This window comes from Natator depressus, chromosome 1 (genome assembly GCF_965152275.1).
Source record: "Natator depressus isolate rNatDep1 chromosome 1, rNatDep2.hap1, whole genome shotgun sequence".
Lineage (NCBI taxonomy): Eukaryota > Metazoa > Chordata > Testudines > Cheloniidae > Natator > Natator depressus.
This window is the reverse complement of record NC_134234.1, coordinates 32,883,094-32,901,975: the sequence shown is the minus strand read 5'-3', so window position 1 is coordinate 32,901,975 and position 18,882 is coordinate 32,883,094. Positions and strand designations below refer to the sequence as shown.

The 18,882-nt window shown below is 44.6% G+C and overlaps 1 protein-coding gene across 3 annotated transcripts in view; it reads right to left on the bottom strand.

Annotated features, from left to right (window-relative positions):
- Positions 1 to 5,270, bottom strand: part of YAP1 (Yes1 associated transcriptional regulator) — a 183,652-nt gene extending 178,382 nt beyond the window's left edge. The window contains exons 1-3 of one of the 3 annotated variants that reach the window (XM_074957165.1): positions 5,099 to 5,270; positions 3,255 to 3,336; positions 1,853 to 1,925 (exon numbers count right to left, since the gene is read on the bottom strand). In XM_074957165.1, the coding sequence (XP_074813266.1) occupies positions 1,853 to 1,925; positions 3,255 to 3,336; positions 5,099 to 5,208 (265 nt within the window). In that variant the 5' untranslated portion in view covers positions 5,209 to 5,270. Of the gene's footprint in view, positions 1 to 1,852; positions 1,926 to 3,254; positions 3,337 to 4,759; positions 4,986 to 5,098 lie in introns of those variants that run through there. The other 2 variants (XM_074957135.1, XM_074957126.1) reach the window with 2 other exon arrangements.
- Positions 5,271 to 18,882: the final 13,612 nt, after the last annotated feature.

Sequence of the window (18,882 nt, the reverse complement as noted above, 5' to 3'; positions counted from 1 at the left end):
GGGGAACTTCCCTGCCCATTCCACAGAGAGCAGGAATGGAGAAACACACACACGCTAACTGTATGCATGCACGTGTAACACTGACTGACCCCGGTCGTCAGCGGGCGGGATCAAAATGGGGAACTCTGAAGCTTAGTGCATGAGCCTCTACCGCATAAGCTAAAAGCCAACTGGCCGTTAGCTAAGGCTGTAGAGCAGACTTGTTTTCTCTCTCTCTCTCTCAGTGGTCTCAGTGCCACTAGATGGGACAGAACATCACACCCAGGAGGTGTGTGGGTTACAAATGCACACACGCACACAGTAATTGCAGCCAAACCAAGTTGCAGAGTGCAAATTCTTGAGAGATAATACTCGATGTTCCTAAAACACGGAGCCATTGCTCTGATACCAGTATGATTCATACCTTATAAATACTTAATTTTTGGCCCACATTAGACAAAAAATTCAACTGTATTAACATTTGCATTTCCTTGTGGGGCTTTTACAATCTCTTATATATGGCTGTACATATTGTAGGATTTTGTCTTGCACTCATGTTTCATTTCCTTTTTGATTATGCTTCTTTAAAGTTTGTCTGTGTAATAACACTTAGCTGAGTCTGCAACCAGTTAGTGACAGGGCACAAGGTAATTAACCGTGAGTTTAACCTTGTGTCACTTTTACAACTGGCACAGCCTACCACATGGCTGTCATCCAGCAGCTAGGTCATTCTTATATTATTCTGTAGACAGGGCCCCCAACAGTGCTCACGTAACCATGTTAGTTCTACCTTAATCGCAGTTAACTCATGGGATTAACTCAAAAATATTAATTGCAATTAAAAAATTAATCGCAATTGATCGCAGTTTTAATCACACTGTTAAACAACAGAATACCAATTGAAATTTGGCATGCTTCCATGCCGATGACGCTTGTTAAAAAATAATGCATTAATTAAATTTGTGACTGAACTCCTTGGGGGAGAATTGTATGTCTCCTGCTCAGTTTTACCTGCATTCTGCGATACATTCCATGTTATGTTTCAGAGTAACAGCTGTGTTAGTCTGTATTCGCAAAAAGAAAAGGAGTACTTGTGGCACCTTAGAGACTAACCAATCTATTTGAGCATAAGCTTTCGTGGGCTACAGCTCACTTCATCGGATGCATACTGTAGAAAATACAGAAGATGTTTTTATACACACAGACCATGAAAAAATGGGTGTTTATCACTACAAAAGGTTTTCTCTTCCCCCACCCCACTCTCCTGCTGGTAATAGCTTATCTAAAGTGATCACTCTCCTTACAATGTGTATGATAATCAAGGTGGGCCATTTCCAGCACAAATCCAGGGTTTAACAAGAACGTCTGAGGAACGGCGGGGGGGGGGGGGGGGGGGAAGGAATAAACAAGGGGAAATAGGTTACTTTTTATAATGAATCATCCATTCCCAGTCTCTATTCAAGCCTAAGTTAATTGTATCCAATTTGCAAATTAATTCCAATTCAGCAGTCTCTCGTTGGAGTCTGTTTTCAAAGTTTTTTTGTTGAAGGATAGTCACTTTGAGATCAGAAATCGAGTGACCAGAGAGATTGAAGTGTTCTCCGACTGGTTTATGAATGTTATACTTCTTGACATCTGATTTGTATCCATTTATTCTTTTACGTAGAGACTGTCCAGTTTGACCAATGTGCCAGCAATGCCCCTCTGCCATGTACATTGGAGATTCCTTTAAATGATCTTCTGCTCCAAATTTTATTTCATGAGGGTGAAGGTACAGATCTGAATCGTGTCATTGTTACAAAACATTAACTGGAAAAAATATAGTTACCACACAGAAAGATTTAAAAGACTGACTTATTCTAAATTTATTTACCTAATGTAGTCCACTGTCCAGAAGCTGTAAGCAACTTCAAATTGGCACTAACATTTGGATCATTAAAAAATGCCTAAAATTTCCAATTAAAAATGAAAGTTAACAAAATGAGAGATCATAATATCAACTAAAGCAATAAATTACATTTATATGACAAATTTTAGGGGGCTAATAAATAAGTGGCTTCAGTCTGACCTCTGAGTTTGCATACCCAAAAATTACATCCCCAGGTTTATGCCTCTGCAATTTTGACTAGTTTTTTTTTTTAAATACACCCACAAAGGTATTTATGTATGCAAATTTCAGGTTTTCAATCTGCAACATCAGTTGTCCCAAATTAAGCCTGCAGCTTGGTCCGATTAATTTTAAGTGTATTACAAAGTTTTGTAGAATAGGGAATTATCAGGATGCTTTTTTCTGCAGCATAATCAAAATCCATACATAATGTTCATACTTTCTGCAGACCAAAGTTATTAAAATAAACCATAAATTACTATATGTAATCTCTACAATTAAACTAATTTATCATTTTACCTCAAAAAAAAAGTGTTAAGGAGGCAGTAGATGTGTCTTTAATAAGTCTTCAAACAATTAAGATGTAGAATAATCCCAGAGGGAGCTCAGATGCTTTGCTACATTTCCAAATAGAGTTTTTCTTTTATGTTACCACCTAATTGCGAATTCATCTCCAAGAAAAATCAGCTAACATTGTCAAATGTCTATTCAACAAATAAGTGAGGAAACCAACCTACTTTTACACTAAACAGATCCATTCTCACTACTAAATCAAATCACTTCACAGAGGTGAATATATCCTCTTTTATACACAAGGAAATTAAGGAACAAAAAAGGTTAAAGACAAAGGGCCTAATATTCAGAAATGCTAACTATCTATCAGACCAACTGAAGTCAATGAGAACAGCAGGTGCTCAGCACCTCTGAAAACATGGCCCCACTTTTTCAGACTTCTGAATCCACATGCACATCTAGTTTGTGCACATAATTACTGTGATTGAGCAGCAGATTGCATTAACTGCATATTCACATGCATTTCTGAAAATCTAGGCCGAGGTGACTGTCTCCCAAACATCAAAAGAGAACTAATAGCAGCCAGGATCGGAAACAACCAGAGTCCCATTCTTTAGCTCTTATGTTGCCTCACTGGACCAAAAGAGAAATGTTAACATTGCCTGTAAAATACTGTCATAGTGTTACACAGCTGACAAAAAATATGAGCATCTCACCCCCCAATCCACCTATTATTAAAGATACTGTGACTGTTTGCCACTTGTAAAAACATAATATAGCAGATATTATGGGAAAGTTTAAGTGTTATTCCAGCACAAAAAAAGTTACAGTTCCCTTAAAAAGGAACCATTACATGTGATAGATTTATAACTACCTTAACAAATTCGTCCTTTTGATAGGCCTTAAAATGTTGGTCAAAACTGAATGCTTGCGCAGTGATTCTGCCATGCATGGACCTGAAACCCAGAACATGGTAAGTAATAATATTAAAAAACACTCACACTGGACACATCCCTTTAGAATATATCAGCAGTTGAAAATTGTCTAAATATTTACTAGCCCAGGCACAAAAAACACATTCTCACCCTTTCATGACAACTGTTGTTAATTATTTTTTTTCCATTATATTTTTATTCATCTGTCCAATAGATTAAAAAATTACTCTTCTAGGGCAAGAAAAATTTTGCAAGGCTGATATCTATATTATGTTATTTAAAATAACAGCAATTAACTTTACTTCAGGAACTGTCCTCCAAACAGCTCTTTATATGCTTGAAAAACACTGAAAAGATCTGCAGTAAATCAAGCTCTGGACTCACCACAGGTTTACTGCAAAACAAGGTTGATGTTAATTAGGGTTGCCAACTTTCTGATCACACAAAACCGAACACCCCTGCCCCCGATCTTTCCCAAGGCCCCACACCTTTCCTTTCCCCAGGCCCTGTCCCTACCCCGCCCCTGCTCGCTCCATCCCCCCTCCCTCCATCACTCGCTCTCCTCCACCATTCACTTTCATCAAACTGGGGCAGGGGTTGGGGTGTGGAAGAGGGGTGAGGGCTCCGGTTGGCGGGTGTGGGCTCTGGGGTGGGGCTGAGGATGAGGGGTTTTGGGTGCAGGAGGGGGCTCCGGGCTGGGGCTGGGGCTGGAATGTGGGGGTGTGCAGGCTCTGGGATGAAATTTGGGTGTGGGGGGAGACTCCGGGCTGGCGCAGGGGGTTGGGGTGCAGGAGGTGGTGCGCAGTCCTGGTGGTGCTTACCGTGGCTGCCGGGTCCCTGCGGCCCCCTAAGTGCATGGGTGGTCAGGGAGGCTCCGCGTGCAGCCCCCTGCCCCCAGTGCCAGCTCCGCAGCTCCCACTGGTCATGGTTCCCAGCCAATGGGAGTTGCAGAGCCGCCAGTTGGGGTGGGGGCAGCACCATAGGCGCCGACTCCGTGGGTGGTTCGGGGCTAGAGCACCCACAGGGAAAAATTAGTGAGTACTCTGCACCCACCGGCAGCCAATTCATCTGTCCAAAAGGTGGGATCTGCTCAGCACCTCCCACCTCACCTCCTCCTCCCCTGAGCACGCCGCATCCCCGCTCCTCCACCTACCTCCCAGTGTTTCCTGCCTGGCCATCGCCAAACAGCTGTTTAGCAACTTTAGCACTGGGAGAGGGGGAGGGAAGAAGAGCGGGGAGGAGGCAGGGAAAAGGTGGGCCCCGGGGTGGGGGCATTTGGGGAAGGGGTTGGAATAGGGGCAGGGTTGGGTGGGGACTTTGGGGAAGGGGTTGGAATGGGGGCGGAGCAGGGGCGGGGCCTCATGGAAGGCTTGGAGAGGAGGCAGGGCCGGGGGCAGAGGGGGGCGTGGAGCACCCATGAAAAAGAGGCGAAGTTGGCACCTACGGGCAGCGCATGGAGCCTCCCTGCGCGTAGGGGCCACGGGGACCTGACAGCTGCTCCCAGGAGCCGTGTGGGGCCAGGGCAGGCAGGGAGCCTGCCTTCGCCCTTTTAACGCCCTGGACAGCGGTGCTGACCAAAGCCACCAGGGTCCCCTTCGACCGGGCGTTAGGGTAAAACCGGCCACCCGGCATCCCTAATGTTAATCCGTACCCTCAACAGAAAGCGTAACATCAACAACCTCCCCAGCCCCGCCCGGCAGATCCCACCCCCTGCGGACCCAGCAACGGCCCCGCCCCGCCCCGTAGAAGACCCCAGGGAGCTAGCAGCGTTTCCCCGTCCCACCACTTGCGGAGCCGGCCCTGCGTGTCCCCGTTCTCCAGGGCGGGGAGGGTTTTCTGCGGCAGATGGCGGAAAGCGAAGCGCGGCCCGGACCCTTCATCCCCGGCAGACATGTTCCTCCCCTGGACGCCGCACTGGTTGCCATGGAAACGCTCCCAGCACGTGGTGCTCCGGTTTTCAGCTTGCGCCCGGGGGCTCTGCCGCGCTGACAATGGTTCCGCCGCCCCAAGGGGCCGCGCGAGCTGACACTGCACCCGGGAAGGGAGGCTCTTGAGCCGGCTCAGTTTCCTGCACTCCCCGCTTCTGAGGCTGAGCGCACTGAGATTTCCCCCCGTCCTTGCTCCTCTCTCACTCTGCAAGCACATATAATGCTAGGTTTCAGAGTAACAGCCGTGTTAGTCTGTATTCGCAAAAAGAAAAGGAGTACTTGTGGCATCTTAGAGACTAACCAATTTATTTGAGCATGAGCTTTCGTGAGCTGATGAAGTGGGCTGTAGCTCACGAAAGCTTATGCTCAAATAAATTGGTTAGTCTCTAAGGTGCCACAAGTACTCCTTTTCTTTTTACATATAATGCTGTGATTCAGTATCACTAGGCAGCTGCCCGCAAGAGGTCAGCAGGCACCTGGCCGGCTGGGCCAGGCTTCCAGCCCCGGTTGGAGCTTCCCGAGCCAAGCCCTGGGCACGGTATTGGCAACCCCCAGCCTTTCAAAACCCGGGAGTGAAGCCCCCATGATCATGAGACTGTTGTTGTGCAAATGACTCATTCTGGCTGCTTGGTCTTGTGGTGGCTGAGACATCTGGTTCACAGTGGTAGCCGTGTTAGACTGTATCAGCAAAAAAAAAAAAAAAAAAAAAAAAGCCAGGAGTGCTTGTGGCACCTTAGAGACTAAAATTTATTTGAGCATAAGCTTTCGTGGGCTAAAGCCACTTCATCGGATGCATGCACTGGAAAGTACAATAGGAAGATATATATACAGAGAGAACATGAAAAAATGAGTGTTGCCATACCAAATGTAACAAGACCAATTAATTAAGGTGGGCTATTATCAGCAGGAGAAAAAAAACACCTTTTGTAGTGATAATCAGGATGGCCCATTTCAAACAGTTGACAGGAAGGTGTGAGTAATGGTCAGGGGAAAAAATTAGCATGGGGAAATAGTTTTACTTTGTGTAATGACCCATCCACTCCCAGTCTTTATTCAAGCCTAATTTAATGGTGTCCAGTTTGCAAATTAATACCAATTCTACAGTTTCTCATTGGAGTCTGTTTTTGAAGTTTTTTTGTTGGAGAATTGCAACTTTTAGGTCTGAAATTGAGTGACCAGGGAGGTTGAAGTGTTCTCCGACTGGTTTTTGAATGTTATAATTCTTGATGTCTGATTTGTGTCCATTTATTCTTTTGCGTAGAGATTGTCCAGTTTGGCCAATGTACATGGCAGAGGGGCATTGTTGGCACATGATGGCATATATCACATTGGTAGACGTGCAGGTGAACAAGTCTCTTATGGTGTGGCTGATGTGATTAGGTCCTATGATGGTGTCCCTTGAATAGATATGTGGACAGAGTTGGAAGCGGGCTTTGTTGCAAGGATAGGTTCCTGGGTTAGTGTCTTTGTTGTGTGGTGTGTGGTTGCTGGTGAGTATTTGCTTCAGGTTGGCGGGCTGTCTGTAAGCGAGGAATGGCCTGTGTCCCAAGATCTGTGAGAGTGAGGGATCATCCTTCAGGATAGGTTGTAGATCCTTGATGATTCGCTGGAGAGGTTAAGTTGGGGGCTGAAGGTGACGGCTAGTGGCATTCTATTACTTTCTGTGTTGGGCCTGTCCTGGAGTAGGTAACTTCTGGGTATTCTTCTGGCTCCGTCAGTCTGTTTCTTCACTTCAGCAGGTGGGTATTGTAGTTTTAAGAATGCTTGATAAAGATCTTGTGTTTGTCTTTGTCTGAGGGATTGGAGCAAATGTGGTTGTATCGTAGAGCTTGGCTGTAGACAATGGATCGTGTGATGTGGTCTGGAGGAATGTAGGTAAGTATAACGGTCCGCAGGTTTCCGGTATAGGGTGGTGTTTATGTGGCCATTGCTTATTTGCACTGTAGTGTCCAGGAAGTGGATCTCTTGTGTGGACTGGTCCAGGCTGAGGTTGATGGTGGGATGGAAATTGTTGAAATTATGGTGGAATTCCTCAGGGGCTTCTTTTCCATGGGTCCAGATGATGAAAATGTCATCAGTGTAGTATAAGTAGAGTAGGGGCTTTAGGGGACGAGAGTGGAGGAAGTGTTGTTCTAAGTTAGCCACAAAAATGTTGGCATACTGTGGGGCCATGCTATTGGGGCATTTAGTTCACAGGATGAGGTATACCACATGTTACATGTTGTGATAGGCATGTGAAAGACCTATGGATCTTTAGAGGTGTGTGGTGGGGACTGTTGATCATTGTAGAAGCAGAGATATGTCTGCAGGTTTTGCATCTCTTGTTCTGAAGGCATCTGGTGCTGCTTTGAGTTGGTGTATCCTGCTCTGTGGGGAGCTTGCTTCTGATGATAAGGTTGGAGAGACTGGGGGTAGTTTGAAGGCCAGAAGAGGGGATTCAGGAAATATTTCTTTCAGGATGGAGTCCCCCTCGAGGATGGTGTGTAGTTGTTTGATGAAACCCCATTGGAGTTCCAGTCTGGGGTTGTATGTGACAACTGGGGTGTGCAGTCAGAGAGAGTTTTATTTCTATATTGAAGCAAGTATTTGGGTGGAGTGTTCCATGATGCAATCTACTACTCTGGTGGAGTGTCCTTGTTTGGTGAAGGCAGTTTTGAGTGTGTTAAGATATACATCCCGGACTTTCTCCTCTGAAACATATTCTATGGTATCTGAGTGCCTGGCTGTAGGTAACAGATTTCTTGGTGTGTTTGGGGTGGTTACTGGACCTATGAAGGTAGGTGTGGTGATCTGTGGGTTTCTTGTATATATTTGTCTGTAGGGTTCCATTGTTGAAACTGATTGTAGTGTCCAGGAAGTTGATGCTAGCATGGGAGTTTAATGGACAGGTCATGGTGCTTGAAATTGTGGTAGACATCTATGAGGGGGGTTATCTGTCCAGAGGATGAAAATATAATTGATGTATCTCAGGCATTGGTTTTGTGGTATATTTGTCCAAAAATTCTTTTTCAACGTGATCCATGAAGAGATTGGCATATTGGCATCCTAGTATTTTCCGCAAAGGAAACTTGCACAACACTTTCAAAAGATGAGCCTGGGAGCTTAAATTCATAACTCTACTAGGCATTAAAAATCATGGAATGAATAGGGACACTGGATTTATGGTTTATTACAATAATCTATAACTCACTAACTATCCCCCATTGCTCCCCCGACTTTCCTCCCTATGACTGGAGGGGTGTTAACAGGCTACTTCACCTTGAATGGTCCCTTGAAATATGTGTTAACTACTTATGCTAAACAATCTGGTCCATCTTGTATTAACTCACTCTGAATAAGTTTCTCAGACCTGAAAAGTAGCTCTGCGTAAGCTTGAAAACTTGTCTCTCTCACCAACAGAAGTTGGTCCAATAAAAGATATTTCTTCCCCCCCCCCCTTGTCTCTCTAAGTTGTTTCTTGTAAGAATGAGTTAGATGTTTGCCTCACTGCATACCAAATAGCCACAGGAGGTGGTGGGTTTATCATTTAGAGCACCTCGGATGCAGGAGACCCAGGTTTAATTCTCCCCTCTCCCATTGGCTATCTTAGGAATCTGCCTGCCTAGTGTACAGGCTTTTGTAGATCTCATTCTCCTGTGCCTGTCTTCCCCATTCACTGTATAGGGAGCATAAGTGCATAACCCAGGCTTTGTGGATTGCAGTGCTTTTTCAAGGAGCCTAAAAATTAGGCCTAGTGAAGCTTAAGTGCCTTTGTGGATGGGGCCTAATTATTTACAGAATCAGGTCCACAGAGACAGAATATTTTATCAACACACAGCTGTAGACCTTTTGTTTAAATTTAAAATAGCTGTTCCCCATCATGCAGGAGGTGCTGTGAGGAAGGGGGAGGAGTTGAGTTGATCAGCGGGGCCCGCAGACCCCAGGGAGTGCCCTCATGGATACCAATTTGAGAAATGCTAGTTTAAAAGATTGCCCTTATCTCAGTAATTGCAGTTGGGAACCTGCTGAATTATTAAACTAACTGCATCAGAAAACAAGTAGGGCCTAATCCTGCCTCCTTGCTCAGCCAAAGCTCTCAATGGAAAATGAGAAATACAGCATATCGAATTTAGTTAATGTTCATTTTAACGGTTAAGAAGACGTTTGAAAAGTTAAAGTAGGATAGTGGCATAAAGGTTAGGGTAATTTTAGAAAGTGTGAGCTCTCTGGATACTTGTTGAGCTGTTAATGGGAGATATGGGTGCATAAGGAGAGCAGATTTGTGCCCCTGTGGACTAATTTTTTAAAAAATGCTTATTAAGATATCAGAAAGTTTGCATAATAGTATTGATCCTTTTTTTAAACATAGCCTACCTAAATCTAGCATAACCTCTTGCCCTTTTTATGATTCTTGCTGATCTCATGAATCAGTCATCTTGGGCGGTGCTAGCATCTTCCTTCAGTCACACCCATTGAACTAATCCCTCATGTCTGTAGCTTGTTCAGCTTCAGTGCTGAATGTTAGTATGTGGCAATAAAGCTTATTCTTTTATTTGTGCTAGGTTTGGCCATATAGCGTAGCTTTCTTTTATCAACTCATTAATATGTTAGAGTCACTTTTCCATTATGAAATCTGGCCCCAAAGAGGCTCGTGATATTTTACTTAATATATGTGTTTACAATTTATCATGACCAGTCTGGCTTAAACAGGAGATCAAAAAAGACTCAAAAAAGAGTCCTACAAAAAGTCAAAATTACAAAGTATTAATATAAACAAATAACGTAAGTATGTAGGGACAAAATTAGAAAGGTCAAGGCACAAATGAGATTAAACTACCGAGAGACATAAAGGGTAACAAGAAAACATTTTCCAAATACGTTAGAAGCAAGAGGAAGACCTAGAACAGGGTAGGCCCGATACTCAATGGGATGGGGGGTAAATAACAGCAACAGAAAATGTGGAAGTTGCAGAACTGCTAAATGACTTTGTTTCAGTTTTCACCAAAAAGGTTAGTAGTGATTGGATGTCTAATGTAGTAAATGCCAGTGAAAATGAGGTAGGATCAGAGGCTAAAATAGGGAAAGAACAAGTTAAAAATGACTTAGACAAGTTAGATGTCTTCAAGTCACCAGGGCCCATACGTGCTGACTCCATAGGTGCTCCAGGGCTGGAAAAAATGGAAAAAAATTAGTGGGTGCTTAGCATGCACCAGCAGCCAGCTCCTCTTCCCCCCACCCTCCTGCGAGCCTCCCATCTGCCAGCAGCCCTGTCAATCAACTCCCCTCCCAGCATCTCCCCACCGCTGCAATCAGCTGTTCTGCAGCTTGCAGGAGGCTCTAGGAGGGAGGGGGAGAAGCAGAGATGGGGCATGCTTGGGGGAGGGGGCAGGAAGAGGTGGGGTGGGGGTGGAGTGGGGGCAGAAGAGGCGGGGTTTGTGTGGGGGTTGGGATAATGAGTCAGGTGTGGTCAGGGCCTGGGGCGGAGCAGGACTAGGAAGAGGCAGGGCAGGGGTGAGGGCTGGGCGTGGGACAGAGTGGGGGGTTGAGCACCCCTGGGGCCTGGAGGAAGCCGGTGCCTGTGCCAGGGCCTGATGGAATACATCCTAGAATACTCAAACAGTTGAATGAGGCAATATCCGAGCCATTAGCAGTTAGCTTAAAAAAATCATGGAACACAGGAAAGATTCCAGAGCATTGGAAAAGGGGAAATATAGGGCCCATCTATAAAAAGGGAAATACAGACTGGTCAGCTTAATTTAAGTACCCAGAAAGACAATGGAGCAAATAATTAAGTGATCAATTTGCAAACACCTTGAAGATAATAATGTGATAAGTAACAGTCAGCATGGATTTGTCAAGAACAAATCATGTCAAACCAACTTAATAGCTTTCTTTGACAACATAACAAGCCTTGTGGATAGGGGCATGTGGGGGAGGAGGAAGCAGTAGATGTGGTATATCTTGACTTTAAAAAGGCTTTTGATACTGTCTCACATGAACTTGTCATAAGCAAACTAGAGAAATACAACCTAGATGGAGCTACTATAAGGTGGGTGCATAACTGATTGAACAACCATTCCCAGAGAGTAGTTATCAGTGGTTCACAGGCAAGCTGGAAGGGCATATCAAGTGGGGTCCCTCAGGAATCAGTTCTGAGTCCGGTTCTGGTCAGTATCTTCATCAATGATATAAATAATGGCACAGAGAGTACACTTATAAAGTTTGTGGAGGATACCAAGCTGGAAGGGGTTACAAGTGCTTTGGAGGATAGGACTAAAATTCAAACTGGAGAAATGGTCTCAAGTAAATAGGATGAAATTCAATAAGCACAAATGCAAGGCCCAATCTGGCAGGTGAGCTGGGAACAAATCCAAAATCCAGGAGGAGCTCCCGCTTATTTTTAGCCCAGTTATTAGAGCATTTATTTAAGATGTGGGAGACCCAGGTTCAGTTCCCCTCTCTTTCTGATGGAGAGGAAGGATTTGAACAGGGCATACCCTAATCCCTGGGCTATGAGGTATTCTGTTGTGGGTCTTTCCGGTTGAAGCTGTTCCACTTTAGATAACCACTTCAGGAATCACTGGGCCAGAGAGAGAGTGAGAATGACTTGAAAGTATGGTGGTTAGGGCCCCCATCTGGGAGGTGGGAGACCCAGGAGCCAGTCCCCCTACTCTAATTAATTACTCTAATTAGTTGTCCAATGTGGAACAGCTTCAACTGGAGAGAGTGAGAACAAGCCATATCAGACTATTTCACAACCCAGTGGTTAGGGCACTGTCCTTAGATGTGGGAGACCTGTATTCTAATCCTTTCTTCCCATCAGGCAGAAGGGGGAATTGAATGTGCTCTAACCATTGTGCTAAAAGTTATAAGTGCTTTTTCCAAGGAACAGCTTAGATGTCTGACTTCAGGATAGGGGTTATTGGTTGTGTATCACACGCAGAGGTAAGTATCTCCCTGCAGCCCAGAGCCATGTAACTTGCATGAGAGGGGTGGGGCTTTGTACACACCCCTCTTCTTAGCATCGCCCTTTGGATAGCTTAGGGAGGAAGCCACCTAGCTTGTTGGCTTTTGTGGATTGTGTTCTTCGGTGCCTGTCTCTCCCCATTCGTTGTGTAGGGAGCCTAGGTGCCTAACTCAAGCTTTGTGGATTGCAAGGATTTTCTAGGCACCTAAAAGTTATGTACTGCAACCTCCAGGGTTCTTGAATCAGGCCCAACATGTCTCCCAAATTCCTTTAAAATGTATCCAGGCTCAGCTCTTCTTTGGACAATGACCAGGATCTTGTATCCTCACCTTCACAAAAGGAGAGCAATGGTTGCAGTGGAAATTTGATGTTCTGAATTTCTTTTATTACCTCTTTCCCCCATCCCCTTTCTTCAAATAAAGGAGGCAGTGTGACCTTGTGACTGGGGGAAGGAGATGGGGGTTAAGATTCTCGAGTCTGTCGGTGCCTCTGCCACTGACTCACTGTGTGACTGGAGAAGTAACAGGCACAGGAGCTGACTTTTCACAGTGCTGGGAGGCGCTCAACCCCTGGCTGTGCCCCAGGCCCCACCCTCACTCCACCCAATGCCCCACCCCGCTTCTCCCCCCTCCCTCCTGAATGCTGCTAAACAGCTGCTTGTGGTGGGCAGGAGGTGCAGGGAGGGAGGGGGAGGAGCTGATCTGCAGGGCCCGCCGGCAGGGAGGAGGCGCTGGGGGGCTGCCGGTGGGTGCTCAGCACCCACTATTTTTTCCCCTGTGCGTGCTCCAGTGCTGGAGCACCCATGGAGTCGGCGCCTATGGTAACAGGCACAGGTTTTTAAAAAGTATTTAGGCATTGCTTTGCTCATCTTAAGGCCTGGTCTATACTTAACAGTTTTTCTGGCATAGTTATATGGATCAGGGGTGTGACTTTTTAAATTTTTTTATTTAGTTATGCTGGCAAAAGCCCTAGTGTGGACACAGTTGTACAGGCAAGAACTCCTTTTGTCAGTATAGCTTCTTTTGCTTGGGGAACAGGTATAAATTGTGTGTACACTAGAAGGGTTTGTTGGTAGAGCTACACCAGCAAACCTTGAAAGCCACTGGGACTTAGGACCCTCAGTCACTATGGATAATGGGACTTATACATCTAGTCACTTAAGCCTTGCAATGCTGAGTGGAGTAATACCTGAACACTATTAAAACCCGGGCCTTAACTCCCTGTGCCCAATTTCACACACACTACCACCTGTAAAATGGGGAGGATAAGTGCTGTGAAGCTAAATTAATGTTTGCCAAGTGCTTCGAGATCCTCCAATATAAACCACTAATTGTTACCTTAACATTCTTTTAATGCAACTCTTCATAGAATTTCCTTAATTTTATTTAAGAAAAAAATAGGCCCATCTCCCGAGAAGGTATAAATTAGCATTGCTCCCTTGACTTCCAAAGAGCTGAGGATCTGAACTATTTAAAAAAAAACAAAACCCTAGACAACACCAGACTGCCATATCCCAGGCATTTTATAAGCTTTGTAGAGGGGTACCCCTTTTCTGTGTACAGGCTTTACCCTAAGTTACAGCGAGGGCGAGGAGAGGACTCCTGTGTCGTCTAGGACTTGGTCCTGTGCACTTGCCAAAAGGTATATTGAGGGCAAAATCCATCCTACCCTACACAGAGCCTGAGTATTTGGTTGCTATGCAGACAGAGTGTAGAGATTCTGGAGAGATGAAATCTGCTCCCCAACTCAGATTGAGGTCCCATAACTGGTACTATATGGATTGGAATAGCTGCCAACTGCTGCTCTGTACCTAAATGTAGAACTCATGATCCCTTCTCTGGTCCACCCCCATCACAGTCTACAAAGAGTTAGCACAGAGATTCTTTCTGTAGTGTACAAGAGGTGCGCAGCACCCCAGTGCAGCTGCTGTTCAAGGTTTAAGCGAAGAAGAGCCTTGCCCTGGCCCTCACCACTATGGGTTAATTTAATCCGGAAGGAGGCAAGGGCTCCTGCCACCTCAGTTACCTTCATTACAGTGTTCAGTGTGTGGCTAAGTTAGCCATGCATGTGCAGCATGGCCATCTTTAGATGTGCCTCTCATTACCTCAGCACTATTGCTGTACCTTGCATGCATACATTGTGATTTTAATGGGGTTCCCTTTCTGGAAACTCCTGTAGAATTAAAATGCAATTTATGAACCATCCTGTAGAACTTTATGGAGAATATCTGTTTTGTTGAGTCAGAGGGTTCTATAAAGCTACAGAAACTTTATCATAAATTGTACAGGAGTTTTGCACAAGGGCATATTTTCAGGGACAATGTTTCACAGAATTAATCTAAATTAAGTTTGACTGTAGAGAATTTGTATGTGCTGAAATTTGCAAGCTACATCTATGTGCCTGGCTACATTAGGGATTTTTATATCGGGGTAGCTACATCAGTGTAAAGCTCCAGTGTAGCTGGACTGTAATGGCTTGAAACTGGGGTAATTAGCACTTGTCCAAGCCTTGCTTTTTGCTGGTGCAGTGTGTCCAGGCTAGGGATTTGCAGATATGTATACAGTGTACACATCTGTACACAATGTACACAGGCCTTATCAGTATATTTTGCTTTGAAAAATTTACCAAAGTGAAAAATCAGGAAATTCTCTCAACTGTAGTGAGAGATCAGAGGAAATAGAGGGTAAGTCTGATTGCCTTTTGTTTCTCATCAAGTGTAGAGGGGGGAGTTATGGCAATAGGAGGAAGCTATAAACATGTAAGGGTTGGAATGTAGTTCTGTTGCCTCACAAGACCTTTGTCTTTGACATTAAATTAAGACTTTTTAGGGCTGGCAGGCAAAGCCAGTTCTTATTGCTCTTTTAAGTGCTGGGGAGGAGGTCATGCGTCTCTTTTGCTTTCATAAAAATCCTGTCTTCTTTGTCTGCTGTTTATACTTATTTAAACAAAGTTTATGAAGCATTATAAAATAAGGTTCCCAGATGTTTTCCTCCACTCAGTAAGTCCAGTCTCCTTCATTGCATAATCATGAGTCCAAACCTAGGCCATCTGAAATAAAACTCAGACTGGTGAAGTCCTTCCTGCACGGTAATATTTGTTTTTTTTACCTTTATAAAATACCTCAAGCTTTTGGGTTTTATTTTAAACTACTTAGTCTAAAATCCCACACCGATTTTTCTCTTGCAGTTGTTTTTGGTCATATGCGGAAATCCACTCTGTTAGATACCCAGCTAGGTGAAAAGAAGGAGAGTTCAGTGATTGTGTTGCTTGCTTGGGAGACCTCAGTTCAGTTTCCTGCTCCACCATAGGTTTCAGGTCTGATCGTGGACAAGCCCATGGTGGAGCAGGAAACTGAACTGATATTTAGGTGGCCAACTCCCATTGATTTAAATAGGAATTAGGTACCTGAATACCTTTGAGGATTTGGGCCTTAATCTCTCAGGTCCCCATTTGTAAAATAGGGTAGCAGTACTTTCCTACCTAACGGGTGTTGTGAGGATAAATACATTGTGAGGTGCTCAGATACTATAGTGAGAGTGGCTAAGTATCTGAAGTAGCACACAAATCTTCTTCACTGTGTGAATGATATAGAAGTCTGATGTCTTAAAAATGTCTGTTCATTAAAGATTCCATAGCAGTTTTCTCAAGATTTTGGGCCCTTGTGTTGTCACCAGCCTCCAATTATTTTTATTATTACACACCCAGCATAGTACTGCTTGAGCCCAACTTAAAACACAGATTTTAAAAATAGTGTGACTAGAGTAGATTGGAAAAAACAGGGGAGGAAATACCAATATTTGAAAATATTTAGCTTGTTTTTCTTTGAAATTTTCCAACCATTTTCTGCCCTCTCGCTCATCAACAGGGAGACTTTCCCCTAGAGCCAATATAGTACCAGCCAGGGCATTCATTTGCCGTGGCTATGGCAACACCTCCTGTCATGGAAAAACCAGACCAGAGATGATTTGTGCAATTTGACCTACAAACAGCAAGATTCAGGTTCTGCCAGATAGTCAAGGGGAGTGAATGCCATAGCTGGATCCAGGCACTGAGAGTGCTTTTACCCAGCTCTGTAAATTCAACCCCAAGGAGAGGCAAGATTTTGAGAGAAAGGTGTCACAGACTAGGGATTTAGATGTAATAATCACATTAACTTGAACCTGGAAGCAAATTGGCAACCATTTCAGAGTCTGGAGCACAGGGGCAGTTTTATGCTCTGGTTTGTCTACACTATCTAAAAGGTGGGCAATAGCATTCAGCATTAGTTGAAGTTTAAAAGTAGCCTCCCAGGGCAGTCCCATTTAGAGTGTATTAGAGCAGCCCAGCCTGGTGGGCACAAGGACATGGATAACTGGCAAGACCCACATCTGAGAGGGAAATCTCTTGGCCAGAGCACAATTAAAAAAAAATATTTCTGGTTACAGCTGATTCTTAGAAATCCAGAAACAGCGCAAGACCTTGAGGGTGTGAACCAGCCAACCTGACAGTCAACCAAACTGGCATTATCAACCTACCGTGTAGCCACATCCTCTACCATTTCTTCAAAGCAGCAAACATCATCTCAGATCTATCAGGATTGATCTTAAGACCTATTTGTGAAGGTGGTAAGAAACTGCAGTCTCTTCCTGTCCTGGACAATATTATTGAATAAAGTGGCCTGCAAAATCCATCCTGAAAGCATTTGCAAGAAGGCTGCATATACTCTTACTTTGTCTAATAATAAGTACAGGTGAGGCTGGGTCTAGTAAACTTCAGAGCAGTCAATCATTGATTTTTTTTTTTTATTGTCCACCCCCAGAATAACAGAGTGTTTTAACTTTTTCTCCTGAGCTGGCATGATGCAGAATAGATTATCAGCTCTTCTCCTGGAACAAGTCTGAAAGTAAATAGGAGTGTTTCCATTGCTAAATTCCACTCCTCTTTCCCAGCACTTAGGCAAATAAGTGATTTGTAGAGCTTTTAGGTTACAAAACAGCCTTCATAAAATCAAGAGAGTCCTGACTGAAGTACCCTGGATCTGGGAAAATTTCAGTCCTCTTCTTCTGAAAGATCCAATAAATATGGACTCAATCCTGCTCCCATTGAAGTTATTTGGTTTTTTGCAATTTTCTTCAATGGTGCAGGATCAATCCCAAATCCTTCCTAACACCAGTATAGTCCAACTGAGAAATATATAGATGAGGCCTATAAAATGTATGCGTATTAAGACCCTTTTACAAAAATTGAGTGGGGAGGCAGCATTTAGAGAAATTATGTATACTGCAGCAGTGTCAAGAGCCTCTGACCAAGACGGAGCCTGCATTGTGCTAGGCACTGCATGAAAATACAGTAAAAGATATTCCTGCCTCACAGAACTTAAAGTAGGGGTGTTTAAGGTTTCCAAATATACCCGCTGAAGCAGTAGGCAGGGATGAAGAATACAGGGTCTTTACTGTAGGAGGAAATCCATTACTTTCTTCAAGGCTGACAGATGCTCATATTCTGAATGAATCCAGAATGGTCTCTAATATAATGCTCTGCACTTCAGTAGCATCTTCTATCCAGAGATATTCATACATATGTAACCCTTCTGCCAGGTGGAGCTAGCAGCAACCAGGGCCGGTTCAATATCTAGGGGTTCCTTTTCAACAGTAGAACACCGAACCCACCCAGTAACCTCGGATAACTACACACCACCCCACGGCGCCTTTAAGAGGCAATACTTCCCCACTCGCAAGCACAGAGTCCTAGTGTAGAAAATAAACTTTTAATTTAAGGAGGGAAGTCACCTGGCATTAATTAGGGAAAAGACCACAAACAGGATTCATAATCATAAAACTGTGAGCAGGACACCCACCCCAGAGTGTGTGGGGCAGTGCGCTCTGCCTCAGGTTCTTGAGTTCTACAACCAAAAGTTCCTTTTCTGTGCTCCTCTCTGCTCCATCACCATACCCCACTCTCAGTGGTTGTCCTTGGTCAGTGAGGACCCAGGGTTCAGAGGTGCATCTGTGTGAGTTCTCCTCCCACCTGGGGAAGAAGGCACCTGGATTGTTCTGCCATCTGAGCACTTGCTGTGGCTGGCCACCCTGCCAGCTGCTCGTTCCGCTCCACTGGCCGCCTTGCCAGCTGCTCATTCGGCTTGCTGGTCACCACCTGTCTCTGCTGTGACCTCTGCAGGTCAGTCTCTTGAGGTTCCACCCAGCTCTTAGTGATTTTCAGCTCTGAGGCTGGGCAGAGACGTTGTCCCACCACAAGTTATTGTCAGCTCTTTTAAGCACTTAAAATAACCAAAGGCTCCTAATGGGAGCCCATTTAGCTCTATCTTTGAACAGTAGAGAGGAACAGGTTAAACCAGACTGGGGATCCTTAGGGAAAGTCCAGATCTCCTGGCTGGGACACCTATCCCTGCCCCTCTTTTTCACAGAAATCTGACATTCAAGCCCCTGGCTTAACGAGGTCCTTTCAGCTGAGGGTGACCCCCTCATTTGGGACAGGGTTAAGTACAGTTCTGATCCCTTTTACTCAGACAATAAAGACAATATTGATAACATTTCACTACCCCTGCATTCAGTACTAAAGTCATTTGTAACCGAGCACCAACCAAAGTTGATCACTTCTGCTAGATACCTACGCAAAGTTGGTGTGTTCATGTAAATACAGTTTGCTCCTGAAGTCTCTACCCCTACCCAACTAGCTCTCAGGGGAGAGTTCATT